The sequence below is a fragment of the Dasypus novemcinctus genome, chromosome 26 (genome assembly GCF_030445035.2).
Source record: "Dasypus novemcinctus isolate mDasNov1 chromosome 26, mDasNov1.1.hap2, whole genome shotgun sequence".
Classification (NCBI taxonomy): Eukaryota; Metazoa; Chordata; class Mammalia; order Cingulata; family Dasypodidae; genus Dasypus; species Dasypus novemcinctus.
Window position 1 is genome coordinate 25,762,045 of NC_080698.1, and position 16,784 is coordinate 25,778,828.

At 39.1% G+C, this 16,784-nt stretch overlaps 1 protein-coding gene across 20 annotated transcripts in view; it reads right to left on the bottom strand.

Annotated features, from left to right (window-relative positions):
- ADAMTS9 (ADAM metallopeptidase with thrombospondin type 1 motif 9) overlaps positions 1 to 16,784 on the bottom strand; it is a 167,641-nt gene that overhangs the window by 116,715 nt on the left and 34,142 nt on the right. For 13 of the 20 annotated variants that reach the window (XM_071212138.1, XM_058288351.2, XM_058288345.2 and 10 more), the window contains 8 exons: positions 15,405 to 15,694; positions 13,130 to 13,213; positions 12,915 to 13,030; positions 11,771 to 11,811; positions 11,557 to 11,662; positions 7,028 to 7,174; positions 5,674 to 5,815; positions 3,621 to 3,725 (listed from right to left, as the gene is read on the bottom strand). In XM_071212138.1, the coding sequence (XP_071068239.1) occupies positions 3,621 to 3,725; positions 5,674 to 5,815; positions 7,028 to 7,174; positions 11,557 to 11,662; positions 11,771 to 11,811; positions 12,915 to 13,030; positions 13,130 to 13,213; positions 15,405 to 15,694 (1,031 nt within the window). The remainder of the gene's footprint in view (positions 1 to 3,620; positions 3,726 to 5,673; positions 5,816 to 7,027; positions 7,175 to 11,556; positions 11,663 to 11,770; positions 11,812 to 12,914; positions 13,031 to 13,129; positions 13,214 to 15,404; positions 15,695 to 16,784) is intronic. The other 7 variants (XM_071212139.1, XM_058288353.2, XM_058288347.2 and 4 more) reach the window with 1 other exon arrangement.

A 16,784-nucleotide genomic window follows, 5' to 3' on the forward strand; every position in this document is an offset into this window, starting at 1 on the left:
CTGATATGTAACAGTGGTCACATTTGATCCCCAAATTCAGCTTTCAAATCTTGCTGTTACATGCACATTTTATAAATTCTAAAAAGTAAGGAGAAAATTCCTGTATCACTCATGGATTTTAGTAATGAGAAGTTGCCTGGAAATGCCTTTTTTTCCTCTTGGCATTTCAGACTTCAGTCTCTTGACATCTCTATTCCCTAGTACCCGACCTTCATACATGAGCAAGTTTCAAGGCAACTATAATCTCATTAACGTTGCCATAAAACTCAGAACAAAACAAGAACATGGGTTTATCATAGTGCCACACTACTCAACTCGGTAGTGAAATGTCCTCATATTAATTAGAAAACTACTAATTAAAAACTGGGCTGCAAATCAAACATTTTCTTACTGATGTGACCACTGACGGGTGTTCAGAGGAGGGAAAAACCTCAAAGGTAAAGTGATGCAACAAAAGCTAGAAAAGGGGGCTGTCTGGCAAATATGTACCAAGATAATCTATTTTACTAGGCAAACTAGACACACAATAATTACATACTGGAACAGCCATTACATCATAGCAAAGCATTAAGTGATTGGTGAAGCTGGAGCCAAAATACAGTTAACCTTTCCCAAAAGTGTCCAAAGCCATTTAAATGATATTTTACATAAATGCATATTTTTAAGAGGTTGGAAAGGGGACCTGGAAATCAATTTCACCCCCAAGGAGGTTTAAAATAAAAGAATTTTAAACCTGAGACTCACCAACAGGGGTAAAATAAAATTCTTAATAGACTTAACAAGAGAATGGAGAAAATAAAGAGACATTAGTGAGTCATTCATCACAATAACATTATGTCAGGAGTGTAAGAAAGATTACTGCAGAGGGAGCAGGGCAGGAAGAAGAGAAAGAAAAAAAAAATACGAAACAAAACTAATCTGGTAGCAAAGGGAGCCAGCATTTGCCAGTACGTAGAGAACAGGCATATGGTTTTACTGCCAATTCTACCAGAACAACAACAAAAACACGAAGAATTTCTTTGCCTACATAGCCACATCACTGACATTTACAAAATGCATAAAAACCCTTCAAAGGAATAAAGGAATAACACATATACACCCCCATCTTCCATAAGAGTGCTGGAATTGGCCACTTTTCTAAAACACAACTGAAAATTGACCCATCACTTTCTCTGCACAGTTGTTTCTCTACAAGTGTTCTGAACACGCCCTTTGAAATGCCTTGAAGTCCCTGCCCTTGCTGAACACGGAAAGAGTCTCCTGAAGCTTTCCTCATGTTCCCCATCCCTGGGAAGGTATATGATTAGCCTGTGATCCCTTATCTACTGCTTCTGTTGCAAAAACAGAAGATTAGAAAAAGACGCAACAGATACCCTCCAAGTTTTACAGTGTTCCAGGACCAGTTGGGAAACAGCAACAGTTGAAAACAATATGTGTGGGACACTTCTTACATCCTTGTAGTTTCACCATAGACTGTTCTTTTACAGTAATGCCTTTTAAGTGATGTGGGCATGGTTATGTTGTTAAATCATACAGCAGGTGTCAGTTCCCATGGAAAGCCTGGTGATAGCCATGGTGCACAATTTAACAGATTCTGGCTTTGCATCATATTGATTATAAAATTTCTAAAAAATTTAAATGTTTTGCAAGGGCAAATAAAAACAAATATGGGTAATAACAGGGGTATATGGGAACACTGTATTTTTTACATGACTTTTCTATAAACCTACAACTTCTCTACTTTAAAACAATGTAAAAATATGATTTTCCCATTTTATTACTCAGTCCTGTTGTCTGCATGTGGCCTATTCACGAGGATTTTACTAACATAATTCACTTCATCATACTATTGAGAATTCTTTGTGTTTTTTTCCAGCAAAAACAAGTGTCAGAAATAGACATGGTGAGTGGGTACACAAGACTAAGAACCACAGCACGCCACCAGTGATTTTGTAGAGCTCAAACAGATTCAATTTAAGTAATATGGTTGGCTGGGCTCTGACCCAGGTTGTCAACTAGGTGCCATGTCTATTGTCATCTGCCATCAATCAGTAGCAGTTCTCTGGATTGCTGTGTGTAGAAGGGCTCTGGGGCCACATCACGATTTTGTAAGAACAAGTGTCATATTCATTTCTCAATGGCTGCCATGGAAACCTGAGAGCCATATTCCCCCTCAAACCTCTAATCCTCTGGCCATCAACATACTAAGCTAAATCCACAGAAAGCCTAAGATTTGCTCTTTTGCCAAGGATCTATATTTCTGTTTGAGTCAATGAAAGCTCCAATATCTGTTACGTTAACGCCCACAGTTTTTGTTAGGTTGTTAGTGAGGAAGGCTACACTCCAATTGCTGAGGTGCTAACTAGTGAGGAGACAGAACATGAGCTGAATTAGTCAACAATTTAAGTCAAGTACAAAACCATCTTCATCAGAAGCTTTTGTTTTTGTATTGGACTTTATCTTTTTCAAGTAGCTCTCTCCTCTGCTAGCTCATTTAACATTAGAACAATCCTAAGAGATGGGTGAAGAAACCACTCATCTTCCTACTTGGTGACCGGACACTGAACGAGCTCAGTGAGCTTGAGTTGCACCCACTGCGCTAGATCCTGCTGGCCCTTCGGATCAAGCAACGGAGGGATGGGCTGCGGTGTGGGGCAGCTCTGCCCAAGTGATCTGAGTGGCCTTAGGGAGTAGCTTCATTTTTCCCAGCTCGCTCATGTATAAAATCAGGAAAGGGAGAGTTAAATTACATCATCTCTAAGGTATCCTTCCACTGAAATCTTCTGGGTGCTACTGATCCCCCAAGGTAAAGCAGAGGAAAAGAAAATGAGGTGAAAGCAAGACATTCTAAATGAAGAGACTGGGCAATGAGAAGGAGAGAGAAGAAAAAAATATTCATAAGGATGAGGAGAAACTCCAAAACACAGTCCAGAGCTGATATCACAGGCAAGAGAAACAACACCGTTTTCCACATGGATAAAAAAAAAAAAAATCAGGTTTTTATCTAAACTTTCATAACCCAGTATTTGCTTAGACAGACACTAGGCACAGAAGGCTGAGTTAATCCTACTCCTCGGTGTGTGGGATACTGTAACCACTGGCCATGGAAGTAATAGCTTTTGTTTAGTTATTAACAAAGCAGGGGGAACCATTATAACCAGCTCATTAGAATCTGTGTTTGGATCTAAAACAAGAAACATCATAGATCTTTAAAGGGAAGAACACAAGTTGATAAAAGCCTAGTATTATAGAAGTAAGCATACCTAGTAGACCACATTTCTGTATTTCCTGGATTCTAAGATGCTCCATCAGCTTAACAGTTTTCCAGGGCCACCCCCAAGACAGAGAGAGAAGAAGAAAAACTACTCCACAGTAAATGTTCTCATAAACCGAAAAGCACATCAGGCTTTCAGAAACGTTATCAAGAGGGGAAAAAAGTCTCAAAACTGAGGCAGTATCAATACCATGCTGAAATGTAAGTTTTCACCATTTTCGATACAAAGCAGACCCTCCCCTCCTCAAAATAATATTAAGCTTGCTAACACGTGCTACATTATCTCATATTTGAAACAACGGCAACCTATCCTACAGTCAAAACCTCGCTCCGGGGCGTTACTTGCCTTTCCAGGCTCACACTCTGTCCCATCCGCCCAGGGTGTGTGCTGAGTCCGGCAGCCTTTGTGCGCTCCATCCACGTGATTGCACCAGAGTCGTCTACACTGCATCTGCAGAATTCAGGTGAATGACAAGCGGCCATGTGATTAAAAAGGTATCAACTGCTTTATACCTATGTTTTGCCAATGGCAGAGTGCAGGTGGCAAAGGGAATCTTTTTTTTTTTTGGTATGATAATTGATAAAAAAATTCCAAGGAATATAGAGAACAGACTGTGAGACCCATTTCTATTCCTAGCAGGACTCACTGTGGTGTAAGAAGGCACCTACTATCCATCGGAAACACACATACCCCCACCCCCACTTCCAACAGTAAAAAGACAAGAAAACTGAGGCCCGCAGACACTCAGGAGCCTGCTCCGGGGCACGGTGGAGCAGGGGAAGCTGGCATTTGAGTTCAGGTCTGGCTTGAACTCCACTCTAGTGGTTTTTTCTGACTAGCCTGCATAATAACATGATCATATTATGCCTCATTCTACAGCTTTCTTTAGGGGTTGTCAGAGAAAAGAAGGGATAAAATATTGTGAACAATTTCGGGTACTCAAAACAACCACCACCCCCCCCCCACCCGACATAATGGTTACCCATGTTTCTACCACACAGCTGAAAAAATGAAGCTTCACAGGCACAGCTGAGGCCCCTGTGTACTCACCCTGGCTTCCATCCATTTCCCCTTTTCCCTCACAGGTGAACACTGTCCTAAATGGTGTTCATCATTTCATCACTCCCAATACTTTGATTATAGTGTGTAAAAATGTACCAATAATACACAGCATTGTGTTGCATGCATTTAAGTTTTCTCCATATGGTTTCATACTGATATATCCTTCTGCACCTTACTTTTTTCCCTGCTAAACACTGTTTTTGGGATTTATTCATGTTGGTACAGTTAGCTCTGTTTCAGGACATATTTTTTGAAGATGCCAAAAAAATGTTTTTCCCTGATTGTTAACATAAGCTATACTCATAATAGTAAATTCAAGACACTAAAAATGAATTAAAAAAAAAAAACAAAAACAGAAAAAAGTGTCTCAAACCACCCATTCTTTTCTGTAGCTTTCCCCCCCTTTTACAGTTGAGAACATATGCTACAAAACAATAGTTTATCCTGTTATTTTAATTTAAAGTTATATCAGGAGCATGCCCTCACATGTACACCATTTTTAATAGCTGTATAATATTCCACCAACTGGAGATGCCATAATTTGCTTAACTATTCTATTGTTGGGCATTTAGAGTATGTCTAAATGTGGCCATTATGAGTATTTCTGCAATGAATATCATAATGGATAAATCTTTACTCATATGTTTTGGTGATTTCCATGGAATCACTGTACTTTCCAATTCATTGTGCTAACTCTGAAGTCTCTCCCAGCAAAACAAAAAACACATCCAAACAGATGGATGGGGTACACCATATAACCAGTTCTGCTCATATGCAACCTGATAACCACCGGCTCATAGTATTGGTCTAAATATCCATGACACATGCATCAAAATATCACATACCCACCCAAGCTGAGCTATTGCTAGAAATTTTTTCAAACCCCAGATGGATCACAGGTCACAGCCTTGACAAGTTGAAACAGTGAAACAGGTTTGTTTCATGAATTACCTCTACTGAATCTAGAAGAATCTCTATAACACAGGTCACCTGGACAAGTCAAAGGGAATCAAATGAGACAAGGAAAGAAGAGGGCTGAGCTCTGCCATTACCAGCTCTGTAACCTTGTCTTCTCTGAGCCTTGCTTTCTCACTTGTAAAATGAAAACGATATTGGCATCTCCTTTTTGGGCTGCCACGAGAGTAGCATGAGAAAGTGCAGGTAAAGCACCATTTAACACAGAACAATATCACCGTTCACCATCATCATCATCAATAATATCGTTACATTGTCAACAGACCATTCTCAATTTTTTCTTGGGTAGTTTATATTATAGGGAGACTAAAAGGAAATCCAGAGTCAATTTATGAAGGCAGGAACAGCCCCAACCACTTACCATATACGGGCACACCTGAGAACCTGGTCCAAAAATAAATTCGCATTGTTTGTTCACGTTGTAAAGGATGCCTGGCAGTTGGGAAGGCAAGAGGTAGGATCTGGATTCGGGTTCATTAAGCAAACATTCACCGTAACCAGTGCTATGGAAAGCAGAAAAACAAAGAGGGTGAGAGCAGTGGACAAGGCAGAGCCTGTCAAAGGCCCCAGCTGAATGTGAAGGCCACCCTACCATTTTAATGAAAAAGAGGACAGTTCTTATATTGATTTTGTTTTATTCTTTTTGTACAAGGTTAAGTCTAGAAACTGAAGTTCTATCTTTTGGTGCATACTTGTTTGTAGAACCACATGCTATGCACACTACCTAGTCAGTGGGAAATATGTATCCATTACAGCATTTATCGCATGTCAGGGCAAGTATCTGTTTATTTTTGATCACCTTCTTCACTATACTTCTTTTTGGGCCAAAGATGGATGTCTTTATCATCTAAGCTCTGGGCCTTATCTATAGCAACTGGTCTTTAGTAAATGATTGCTGAATGGATGAGTGAGTGAATCAATGATTCATAGAAAGAAAACACATTAAGCATTGGTAAAAAAGAAAAACAGCAACTCTCTAATTCTTTCACTTTTCTGCAAACAGCTCTACTGGAAAATTCACACCCGGTGACTTCTGATTAAGAAAGCCCCTTTTTCCCTGTGGTTGCAGAAATATATACCCAGTGACCTTGGGAAAATCACTTAACCTTTCGTACTTCTAGGAGAGAAGAGCAATAAATCTGTGACAACAGGGACACTGCATAACGTAATTGGATCTTTGAGCAGCCTGGCAGGAAGTTAAAAAAACAAAACAAGAAAAGAAGAAAAAAAGAAAAGAAAGGGAAAGGAAAAGAAAGTCCGAGAAAGGGAGAGAAAATGTCCTCAATTCAACCACGTGGGGAAAGGCTATAGTTTTCACCCACCCGCATAACCTGCTCTGAGGTCGTCTCACCCACCCCTTTCCCAATCAAAATGACTAAGCTGGAAGCACATCAACAGTCGTGGCTTTCATCGTGGGATCCCATGATCTGAACAAATTTCAGAACTTTATCAAAAGGAACACAAAATCTACACATTTTCTTTAAGATCCCAACCTTTTCATGAACTCAGTCTGCTATCTTCTAAAGTCTGGCTAAGATATGAACTGCACAGATGTCAGAGAGCTCTTTTTTTTTTTTTTTTTTTAACTCCACCAAGGAATGTCAACAAAAATAACAACTCAAAAGGAATGCTTGACTCTATTTTCTTTCTCACATTAGTTCACTACATGTAGGCCAGAACTAGAAGTCTGGGCTAAAAGGAAGTTCCAGTCTTACTCTAAAAACTCAGTGATATATTTTCGACTACACTTTGACCACATCCAGGGATTGGTGTAGAAGTTCAATGTTGGAGCCATGACATGCTGGGGACTCTTAACTCCTTCTTCTTTGCACTTATTGCTGTCATCATGAGGCATGTTAAACCTACGGCCAACAAGACAATGATGAGAATGTCAATAAACACCAAGGGACTATGCTGTTACAATTGCTTCAAGAATGCATCTGTCTACAAGAAAAAAGTTAACTGGTTATTGCATTGTGCATAAGAACGTGCATCCTGGAGAGCAGAACAAAACTTTCTAGACAAGGATGAAGTGTAGAAAATAACATAATTCTCACCTAATTTTATATAAAGCGCCTTTAAAGTACAAAAAGAAAGGCATAGGTGAGGTCACTATTTAGTTTAAATGTACTTTTTGGGCTTGTAGAACCTCTGAATGTGCTGTACTTGGTGCTAGAATACAGTAGTTGGAATTCCTAATAAGCTGTTAAATAAAGCCAATTGATAGAGTCAAGAATTTGGCAGGTTATGGTAATATGAATATAGAGAGTCACTCAAGTGTCAAAAATTGCAGCCAAAAATTTTCTAATAAGAGGCTCACTATGGGTCTTGGCAGCTACCCCTTTTTGGGTGAGGTTGACAAATGATATACCCATGTAGGTATATCATTATAAAGGTATGCAAAGTTTGTGCACAATAAACCTGTTAAAGAAAGCTGCAAGCATGGAAACCAGTGGCACGCCAATTCAATTGGCTTAACTTGGAGATGGCAAATAGTTTCATGCTTCATGCCAATGACAATTGGTTGGCACAGGCTTCCTGACAAGCTGGGCACAAAAAATTCTTAAACTAATCCAGGTTCCACCTGAGAAAAGACTGATGGATTGCCAATATCCTCTTGAGCCTGGGAGGGAACAGGGCAGCAGAGTTAACACATACTTGCCATTCTTGGCTTAGCCAGAAGAAGTGGAAAAAGAAATAATAGGAAGCATGTCTCAATCCAGAAACATCAATTCTATAACCCACATGCCATTCTCAGCTCAGCTAATTACCCATTGGGTGGCCAGTTCAGCTCAGAGAGGCTGTCCTCTTCGGACAACTGTCTCTAATCGCAAAATTGACGCCTGTGATTAATTTAGCATTTCAGAAGGAATTCCCTTCACTAGTTCATCTTGAATACAGAAATAAGTGAGTCAGACAGAAGTGTGCAGACTTGCTTCATGTAAAAGTAAAAGCTGGGATAAAATTCCATGATGTCTATTCCATTAACTTCTCTTGTGTTTTGTTTTCTTTTCCTTCGAAAAATTTAGATCCCTCAATAGTTGCCAGTAGAGATGGGAAAACTAAATCTACTTTGGTTGAACTTGGTATTAATTGTTCTTAATGCTTAAGAGTCTGTCTTCTTAAAAACGAATGGCTGCCCAGGATTCCAGCACCTGAAGTAATCAATTTAATACCTGTATCAACAAGCACAACACAAACAAAATATTCAAATCTTAGCTGTTTCCTTGTTTGGTTCCCCGTGATGAAAAAGGGCTGGTGTTTATGCCCCATGACTTGATAAAAATCAAGTTTATTTCATCATGTAAACAGAAAACTTATTTTCTTTCAAATGTTAGGAATATGGCTCATAATGAGACCAGGTAATACTAAGTATTTACTAACCACTAACTAAACAATAAGAAACCATTTTTTTTTTTTTTTCACTCTTTGCAATGTGCCAGGCAGTATGCTAACTGCTTTGGATGCTGCATTTCATTTAAATACCTATTTGAGCTTATGAGTAGTACTATTATTATCCACATTTTGCAGACAAGACAACCAAGTCTAATTCAGGCTTAATTACTTGAGGAAGGTCACATGGCTACTAAGATGGTGCGCTGGGAATCCACTTTGGTCTGATTTCAAAACCTCTATGTTTACTAAGCACTATTCCCTACTGATAAAGAATATGTAGAAGATTTGTCAAGAATGCATTGTAAGGATTTCTGTAACCAGTAAAGACTCATTTATCTCCCAGATTTTTCCTAACTCTTAAATCTGTGTGTCTTTGAAGAAGGTAAGAGAAGGTATGGTCTGTTTTTGGAGAATCATCCAATTATGCTTAATAAATGCAATAAAGATGAATTGCCAAAAAAAAAGAATTCCACCCTAACCTAGCTCCTGGGTCTAACCTAGCTCCTGGGTTTTATATTACCATAACATTATGATTGTAACATTTTGTCACTTAATCTTAAAATATTAATTAAAAAATCTGCTACAAAAGTACTGTAGGAAAAAAAAAATGTTCACTTTCCTTAAAATACAAGCAAAGCCAACTGTACGAGACAGTGCCCCAAAACAAAAAGAATTCATTAATGCATTAAGAATATACTTTTTGTTTAACCTAACAATTCATTCACCTATTATTTCTGTTTTTATCTCCTGATTCTGTTGAGATGGAGTGTGAAAGTATTATTCCCATCCTGCAGGTGGAGAAACAGCATGCATTGTTGTGAAGCTGACTTGCCGCAAGTCAAAGAGAATGTACAACAATTTAGTCCAGAATCTGGGTGTTTGCCTCTCTGCCCAACCTCTACTTCAGAGCCTTTGGTATAAGATGATTAAGTTTCATATGCTGGTACCCCAAAATCAGCTACGATGCTTTGTGCAATTTTGTTTTATATCTCTAAGCTAAACACAGGGAAACAATAATATCTACCCAAAGGGATTGTTATGAAGATTAAAAGGGATGATATAAATGAAAGCTCCTAGGACAAAGTCAACTCTGTGGTTTTTTCCAGGGGGAGTTGCTTGTTAACTGTGCATTGATGCTTCTCTATAGCTGAAAATATTTGCTTTTTGCTGCTCCGAGTCTCACTTTCCTTAAAATATCAACTTTAGAAAGTGGCTGGCTAAAAGAGGGGTTGATAAGCTCCTGTGGGAAAGGGATTAACAGAAAATTAATTACATTTCTTTAAATAGTATACTTGTCTTAACCACATATTGGGGAAATGTTAATCTGTTAATCACACAAACTCTCTGCCTGTTGAATGCATTCCTATGTCTTTAACTTTCCTCATTCCATTCCCAGAGACAGGAATAGCTGTTCTAGTCTTCATGATCAAATCTCACTTCCTATTTAAAGTTTATAAGGAAGTTATTCGATTTTATGCAAAACAAATATACAAAAACTCTCCCAAAGATGCTGTGTTAAAGTAAGTTTTGGTAACACTGGGCTAAACAAAATCAAGCATTTACATTAATGCAGGACTTGTCAGAAACTTTATACAATTGTAAAGGGCTAGCAATGAAACATTTTAAAAAATCACTTGACTACAAAACATTTTTTCACAGACCATTCTCTTGAAAATTGTTAGACCCTTCATGCATCAGGAAATGTTGGTGGGACCAGTAGTTTTCAAACTGAGTTACAAGGAGTCCTTGAGTTCCATGAAGGTGCCTCAGAAACCAAAGGGGAAGAGAGAGGATGCTGATGAAGCAGAGCTCTGGGCTACCAGGACTGCTTCATTGAAAGAAGTGCCTATTGTGTTCTAAATAATGGACATCGACACACTATTGCCCTTGGGGCCAAGGCTGTACTCTTAAAATACATTTGAAAGGCACTCTTGCCTATATATATATACCTGCTATATGTTGAGCTGAACAGGAAATACCTGTATATATACATATATAAGGTAGTTGGCTCTGAATAAAATTAACACCTGACTCTATACACAATATAAACTATATTATATTCATGACATCTTTTGAGGAAATTATTCTAAAAAGACACAGCACAGTAATGTCTAAGAAGTAATTTAATCATTCTAGGAAGAAAAAAAATGAAGGAAAAAATGCAGATCAAAGATTAAAATAATTTCCAGGAAATTTATATCATTTCATCCCATATTATAATCATGCTCTGTCTCTGATGAACAAAAGAAAAAGTCAACTTCATAAGGACCAGACACTTAGTAACCACAATTAGGAAATGACACAGCTACTTTACAAATCATGCAAACTAGTCCTCTTGAGTACACTGCTTTTCTGTATCTTTGTTCATTCTTGTGCCTGAAAGAGGATAGCAGTGTTCTCAGATGTTAAATGTGTGACCCACAGCCCTAGAATCATAACAAGAAATTAGGAATGGTCTGGATTTTTGAAAATCTCATGGGCCAGGGCAATGTGAGAAGACTCTCCTCCTGGACAAAGTTGTTAGTGAGAAAGTTCTCCAACCTAATACATTCTCTGTTTCAAGGAGGAAGTTCCCAGGAGGAAAGGCAAGCATTAGACCTTGCATAGAAAAATTTGAGCAATTAAACCAAAGACACATGTGAACTATGGCTGAAGACTATACACACTCAATTTTCTGAAATCAAAGCAATATCTCCCCATTAGCTTCAAAGCTCTTCAACCCTGCAGACTCTACTGTGACACAGAATGTGTCATGGACCTTCTAAAGTGAAGTAACTGTTCACTGAAGTGAAGGAACGAAAGGTTTGGGTCACTCCAAATTGAACGAAAATATCAAAAGAAAACGTACACATGGCCCAGCTCATGGGCAATTGTAAAAGCTGTACTCAATCCACTATCTTCACTAATAGAACAGCTTCTATAGGGATCACAAATGGTTCCCAGTTCAGCAAGACCTAGTAGAAGAAAAGAAACAAGGATTTACTTTAAAAAGCAATTGTGGCTTGGAATAAAAACATGTGGGAAACTGTTTTAGTCATAAAGGATGCACACAGTAGACTCACCTAAGGTATCACATTTGTCATGAGCTCTGCAGATGTCCTGCCTGAAAGCAAAACAGACTTAGGGCTGTGATGACACCGGAGAGGAAACATCAAGACAAACATTAGTGGGAGGGAGTGTTCTGAGGGGGGGGAGAGGTGGGGTGGGGGAGGTAGGGTTCAATGGGACCTCATATATATATATTTTTAATGTAATATTATTACAAAGTAAATAAAAAAAAAAAAAAGACAAACATTAGTATCTTTTAGGCATTCACAACCACACACATTTTAGGAAGGAGGGGTTATAAAGGCAAACTAACAAGGCCAGGGTTAGTTTCCTCCAAACTAACACAGCCCCCCAAAGTTGGGGAATCACTGATTTAGGGATTAATAACTACGCAAAGAGATGTTCTTCTGCCACAAGCATAGCCATGGAGCAAGCAGCTGGGCCACCTTATTCAGAAACTTCTCTGACCATGACATTCCTAATACTATTCCTGGAGTAGTTTCTTAGCACTCTTTGAGAGCATTCCTGAAGGCTCTACATTTCTTCCAGTTAAGCTCCACTGACAAGGAACATCTGGGTGCACGTCAAGGTGGCAGACTGGAGGCACAACGAGGCCAGCACTCCTCTTGGCTGTCTGGCACAGTGACTTAAACATTTTAAAACCAGTTGCTGCCATTTAAAAATTGGGAGATTTCACAATGTTAAAAAGTCCCTATTTCTGGCCTCTTGCAAAATCACCAAAGGTGCCAACCCTGCTCTCAGACCATACATGGTGACAAGCAGCTAAGCCTGAATAGCAGCTGCCCCCTTTATAAGGGCATGTGCTTAACACATTTATTACCCATCTGGCACCTATGTAAGCATTCTCAGCCAGGCATGACTCTGCTCTGGGGGCTTTCGGCAATGTCTGGAGACACTGCTGGTTATCATAATTGAGAGGAGGAAACGCTGATGTTGTGTAGTAGGTAGAGGTCTCCATGCTGCGGAATGGCCTACAATGAACAAGGCCGTCCCCCATAACAAAGACTTAGCAAAACCAAAATGTCAATAGTGCTGAGGTTGAGATATCCTACTTAGGGGCTGGCTACCAGGAACGTAGGGCCTCAACCCATCGACTTGACCAGAAACAGAGATTTGAGGCATTAGACTTCTATATACCTTGTTATGAGAACAGCAGTATCAAACTGGATTCCACTTGGATAGTTCTTCGAATGCTGCCACTGGCAAAAGTTTTTTAATGTTGTCTGGGCATTATAAGATATGGAAGGTCCTTCCTAAATACAGAAAAGAATTCTAGTTGGTTGGATGTACCAACATAATGAGATATGCCATCTCAGATTCAGATAGAAGAAAGAAGAAAAAAACTTTATTACCTGTTCATTATGAATCACAACTAAGTTCACAATAACAATATTAATTAAATTTCCAATACTTGGGTCTTTATAGATAGAGGCTACCTGCAACCGAGATAAATTTTTCAAAGTTAATTGTGAACTCTTTGCAATCAATAAGCAATTCACTTCTTATTGTTGGGCTCCACCTCTTTTCACATTTCATGCAACATATGGATTTTGTAGTTTTGAATTTGCATTCATTCAACAAACATTCATTTAAATGTAAAAGTCATAGAAGGCTGTTTTTAGGTTACATGTTTAAATTCCAAGCCGTTTTCCTTTCAGATTGCATTGCTACCCATCTTAACACTTCTCTGTACCAAAACACTGGATATTAATGTTCAACCAAGCTCCTCCTTCCTCTTTGAAGGTCTTGATGGTCAATTTACAAAATCTCACATTAACCCCATGTTTGCTAGTACTGCGTGCTATTCTTTACATTTAGCACCTGTTTGTATCCTCTACAACCTGGTACTCTGTCCACCCCCCCCAATACATTATCATTAATTATGAGACCTAAAAATTCATTGTGAACTAGATCCTATGCTGAAAACTGCGTGCGCAATTGCATTGACTCCCCGTAGCAAAACTCTGGGTTAGGTACTACTGTAATCTCTGCTCAACAAATAAGGAAACTGAGGCTCAGAAAATTAAGTAACTTGTCCAAAGCTGCAGAGCTGGTGAGTAGCAAAGCCAGAACTCAACCTAGGTCAGTCTGACCCAGTGTTCATGTTCGTAACCAAAATTCTCATGACACCTCTGAATTCATGGAGTGGAGATGGGGCTGGGGCTGTGCAAGACCTGATTAGGATTTCCTTTTCTGACTCCTGGACATGAGTGGGCTGGGCACATGGGAAGGGGCACGGCGGGTGGGGTGAGGGGAACGAGTCACAGCAATGCAGGAGGAGACAAGGAGCACCACTAGCCGGCAGAAGGGAGAAGGAACCCTAAACAAAGTTTCCAAACATGGTTGTGCTTCTTGTACATCTGGGAATTTATTAAAAGTAGATTTCTGTTCAAATAAATTAGGATCAATCAATAAAAAGGAATTTGTGAGGAAGGGTAGATTTATATGGGCTGCTGTTCAACAATTTCCAATATTTCCTAAAAACAGCGACGTATAAAATTGTACATGAAAATGCTCCATATGTGTCTTGAAAACAGTTGTATTTGCATATATATTTGCTAAAAAAAGTCCAGAGTTGCACTGTCCAATACAGTAATGCCTTGCCACTTGTGGCTACTGAGCACTTGAACCTTGGCTAGTCCAAATTGAGATATGCTATAAGTATGAAACACATATGGGATTTCAAACACTTCGTATGAACAAACAAAAAAGTAAAATAGCTCAATTTTTATATTGATTACATGTTGAAATGATAATATTTTGGGTATAAAATTATTAAAATTAATTTTTACCTGTTTCTCTTTTCTTTTTCTCATGTGGCCACTAGAAAATTTAAAATGACCTATGTGGTATGCATTCTAATTCTATTGGGCATTGCTGGGTAGAAACACAGGCTAAAAGCTTTTAAAAGTCGCTGCCTCTGGAAAGGAGCCTGAGAGCCTGTGTAGAGAAGGGTACTTATTTTTCATCATACAGCCTTTGGTTTGATTTTTTTAAAAGACCATGCAAATTTAATGCTTTTTAAATTCAAAATGGAGTAGAAAAATAGGGTGAGAAATTCCTAGGCCTAACCCCAGGATTACTTAGTGAGACTCCTGGGGAAAGGGACAGAGGCAGATAACGGCATTTTAAAAAAGCTCCATCAAGATTCTGATTCACAACCAGCAACTAAAAGTATTACTCAAGACCCACACCTGGCTGTGCAAAATTCTTAGGTTAGACAAAGGGCAGTGGTTTTGGGAACTGGACAAGTTAAAGGCCACATGCTAGGTCTAAGCTGCTTACTAGCTTTATGTGACGGTGGACAAGAGCCCTATCTCCTCTGAGGCTCAGTTTTCTTATCTGTAAAATGGGGATAAGGATCCTACCTAGCAGAGTTACCAGGGGCATTAGAAATTACGCCTTTCAAGTAAGAAGCACATTGTCTAACACAGAATAAGCACTCAATATTGATAACTATCTTGTCATTATAAAAAGGCAACTAATGAATAGTGTACATCCTCTTCAGTCACTTGCCTAAATAGGCTGCAATGCCAGCTGAGTGATTCTCCAGAGCAAGTGTGGAAACCCATTCCCAAATGGCACATTCAGAGACCGAATAAATCACCTTCTTTTGAATGTACTTACAATTGACATTAGAGTTAAAATATAGTGTTGAAGGTTTGCTCCATGGTACATAACCATTCTGTTGTCTGCCACCACCATCACTTCTACAAACCGTGGATAGGACAAAAAACGCTTTGTTCTTCTGTGGGTCCTCTTTTCCCTTGTGCTGTCTGTCTTGTTACCAGAGGCGGAAAAAGCTTTAGTTGCTGGGCTGCTTTTTAAGACCACCACATCATCTGCCAGGTTACTCCTTCTGCCCCATTTTCTTGTCCTGGTTTTCCTTTTGTCCTCACTGTGACTACTTTGGTGCTCTGCAGCAAATCAGATGGCATATATTATATTTCAAGTCACATCTATTTCACATTAAGAATTTAATTTGACACATTTTAAAATGACGCCCCCATGGTCAAATTACAGAAAAAAACAAGTCCTGCACACTGCGGACTCCTCAGGTGAAACTCAATCTTTACTCTCATCTCAGTGATGAAGGACTTGAAATTAGCTTCCTTGGGAAGCTTTCCATAAATGCTCACTTAAGGTATTAGAAAATGGACCCTGAGTGTAAGGGAAACAACTACATAGGAGTCTTTTCATTTGGTAACAAAAGCCTTGCTGGGATTTAAGGAGTTCCTACTCTCACTGTGCTTTGCCAAAGCTATAGTAAGCACCTATTATAATGCAGCTACAGTGCTCTAAAGAAAGAAAATGAAGATGTTTCATATATAGCACTTTCGATATTCAATTCGATATAGTATAAAGGGGTCTGGGAAGTGGGCAGGCTAACAGACTATAGAAATGAACTATAGAAAATGTGCCATGGTATTCAATTACCATATTAGATCATTGGAATACCACTGCTATACAGTGTAAGATTTTAACTGACTTATTTCAGGGCTCAGTTAAAGAAGATTAAACTGAGAGAGTAATGGGTAGGCAGGTAGGACTGTGATTTAATAGTGATGGATCAGCCCCACTTATTTCCACCTCTTGTCTAAGCCTCTTGGGGTATACACAATCTTGCTGCTCAAAGCGTGGTCCCTGGACCAGAAACGTTGGCGACCCCTGGAAACCTGTTAGACCTGCAGCTTCTCAGGCCCCACCCCAGACTGATGAATCAGATCTGTAGGTTTCTAACAAGTGTTCCAGGTGATTCACATTCATGTGAAAGTTTTGAGAAGCACTAATCTGGAATTTGGCTTCAAGCTTGTACTACAGGTGAGAATCCCCAATTTCCATATCATCAGCCTCATAATAAACCCATGAAGCATAAAAGAGCCTGCCAAAGTATGCGCTGAGTAAAAACACAATTGGTTATCTTGGCTCGGACTCTAAAATGGGCAAGAGAATCAACTAAAAAGTACGCTTACCTAAGACTTAAGGAACAGAATTTATTACACCAAG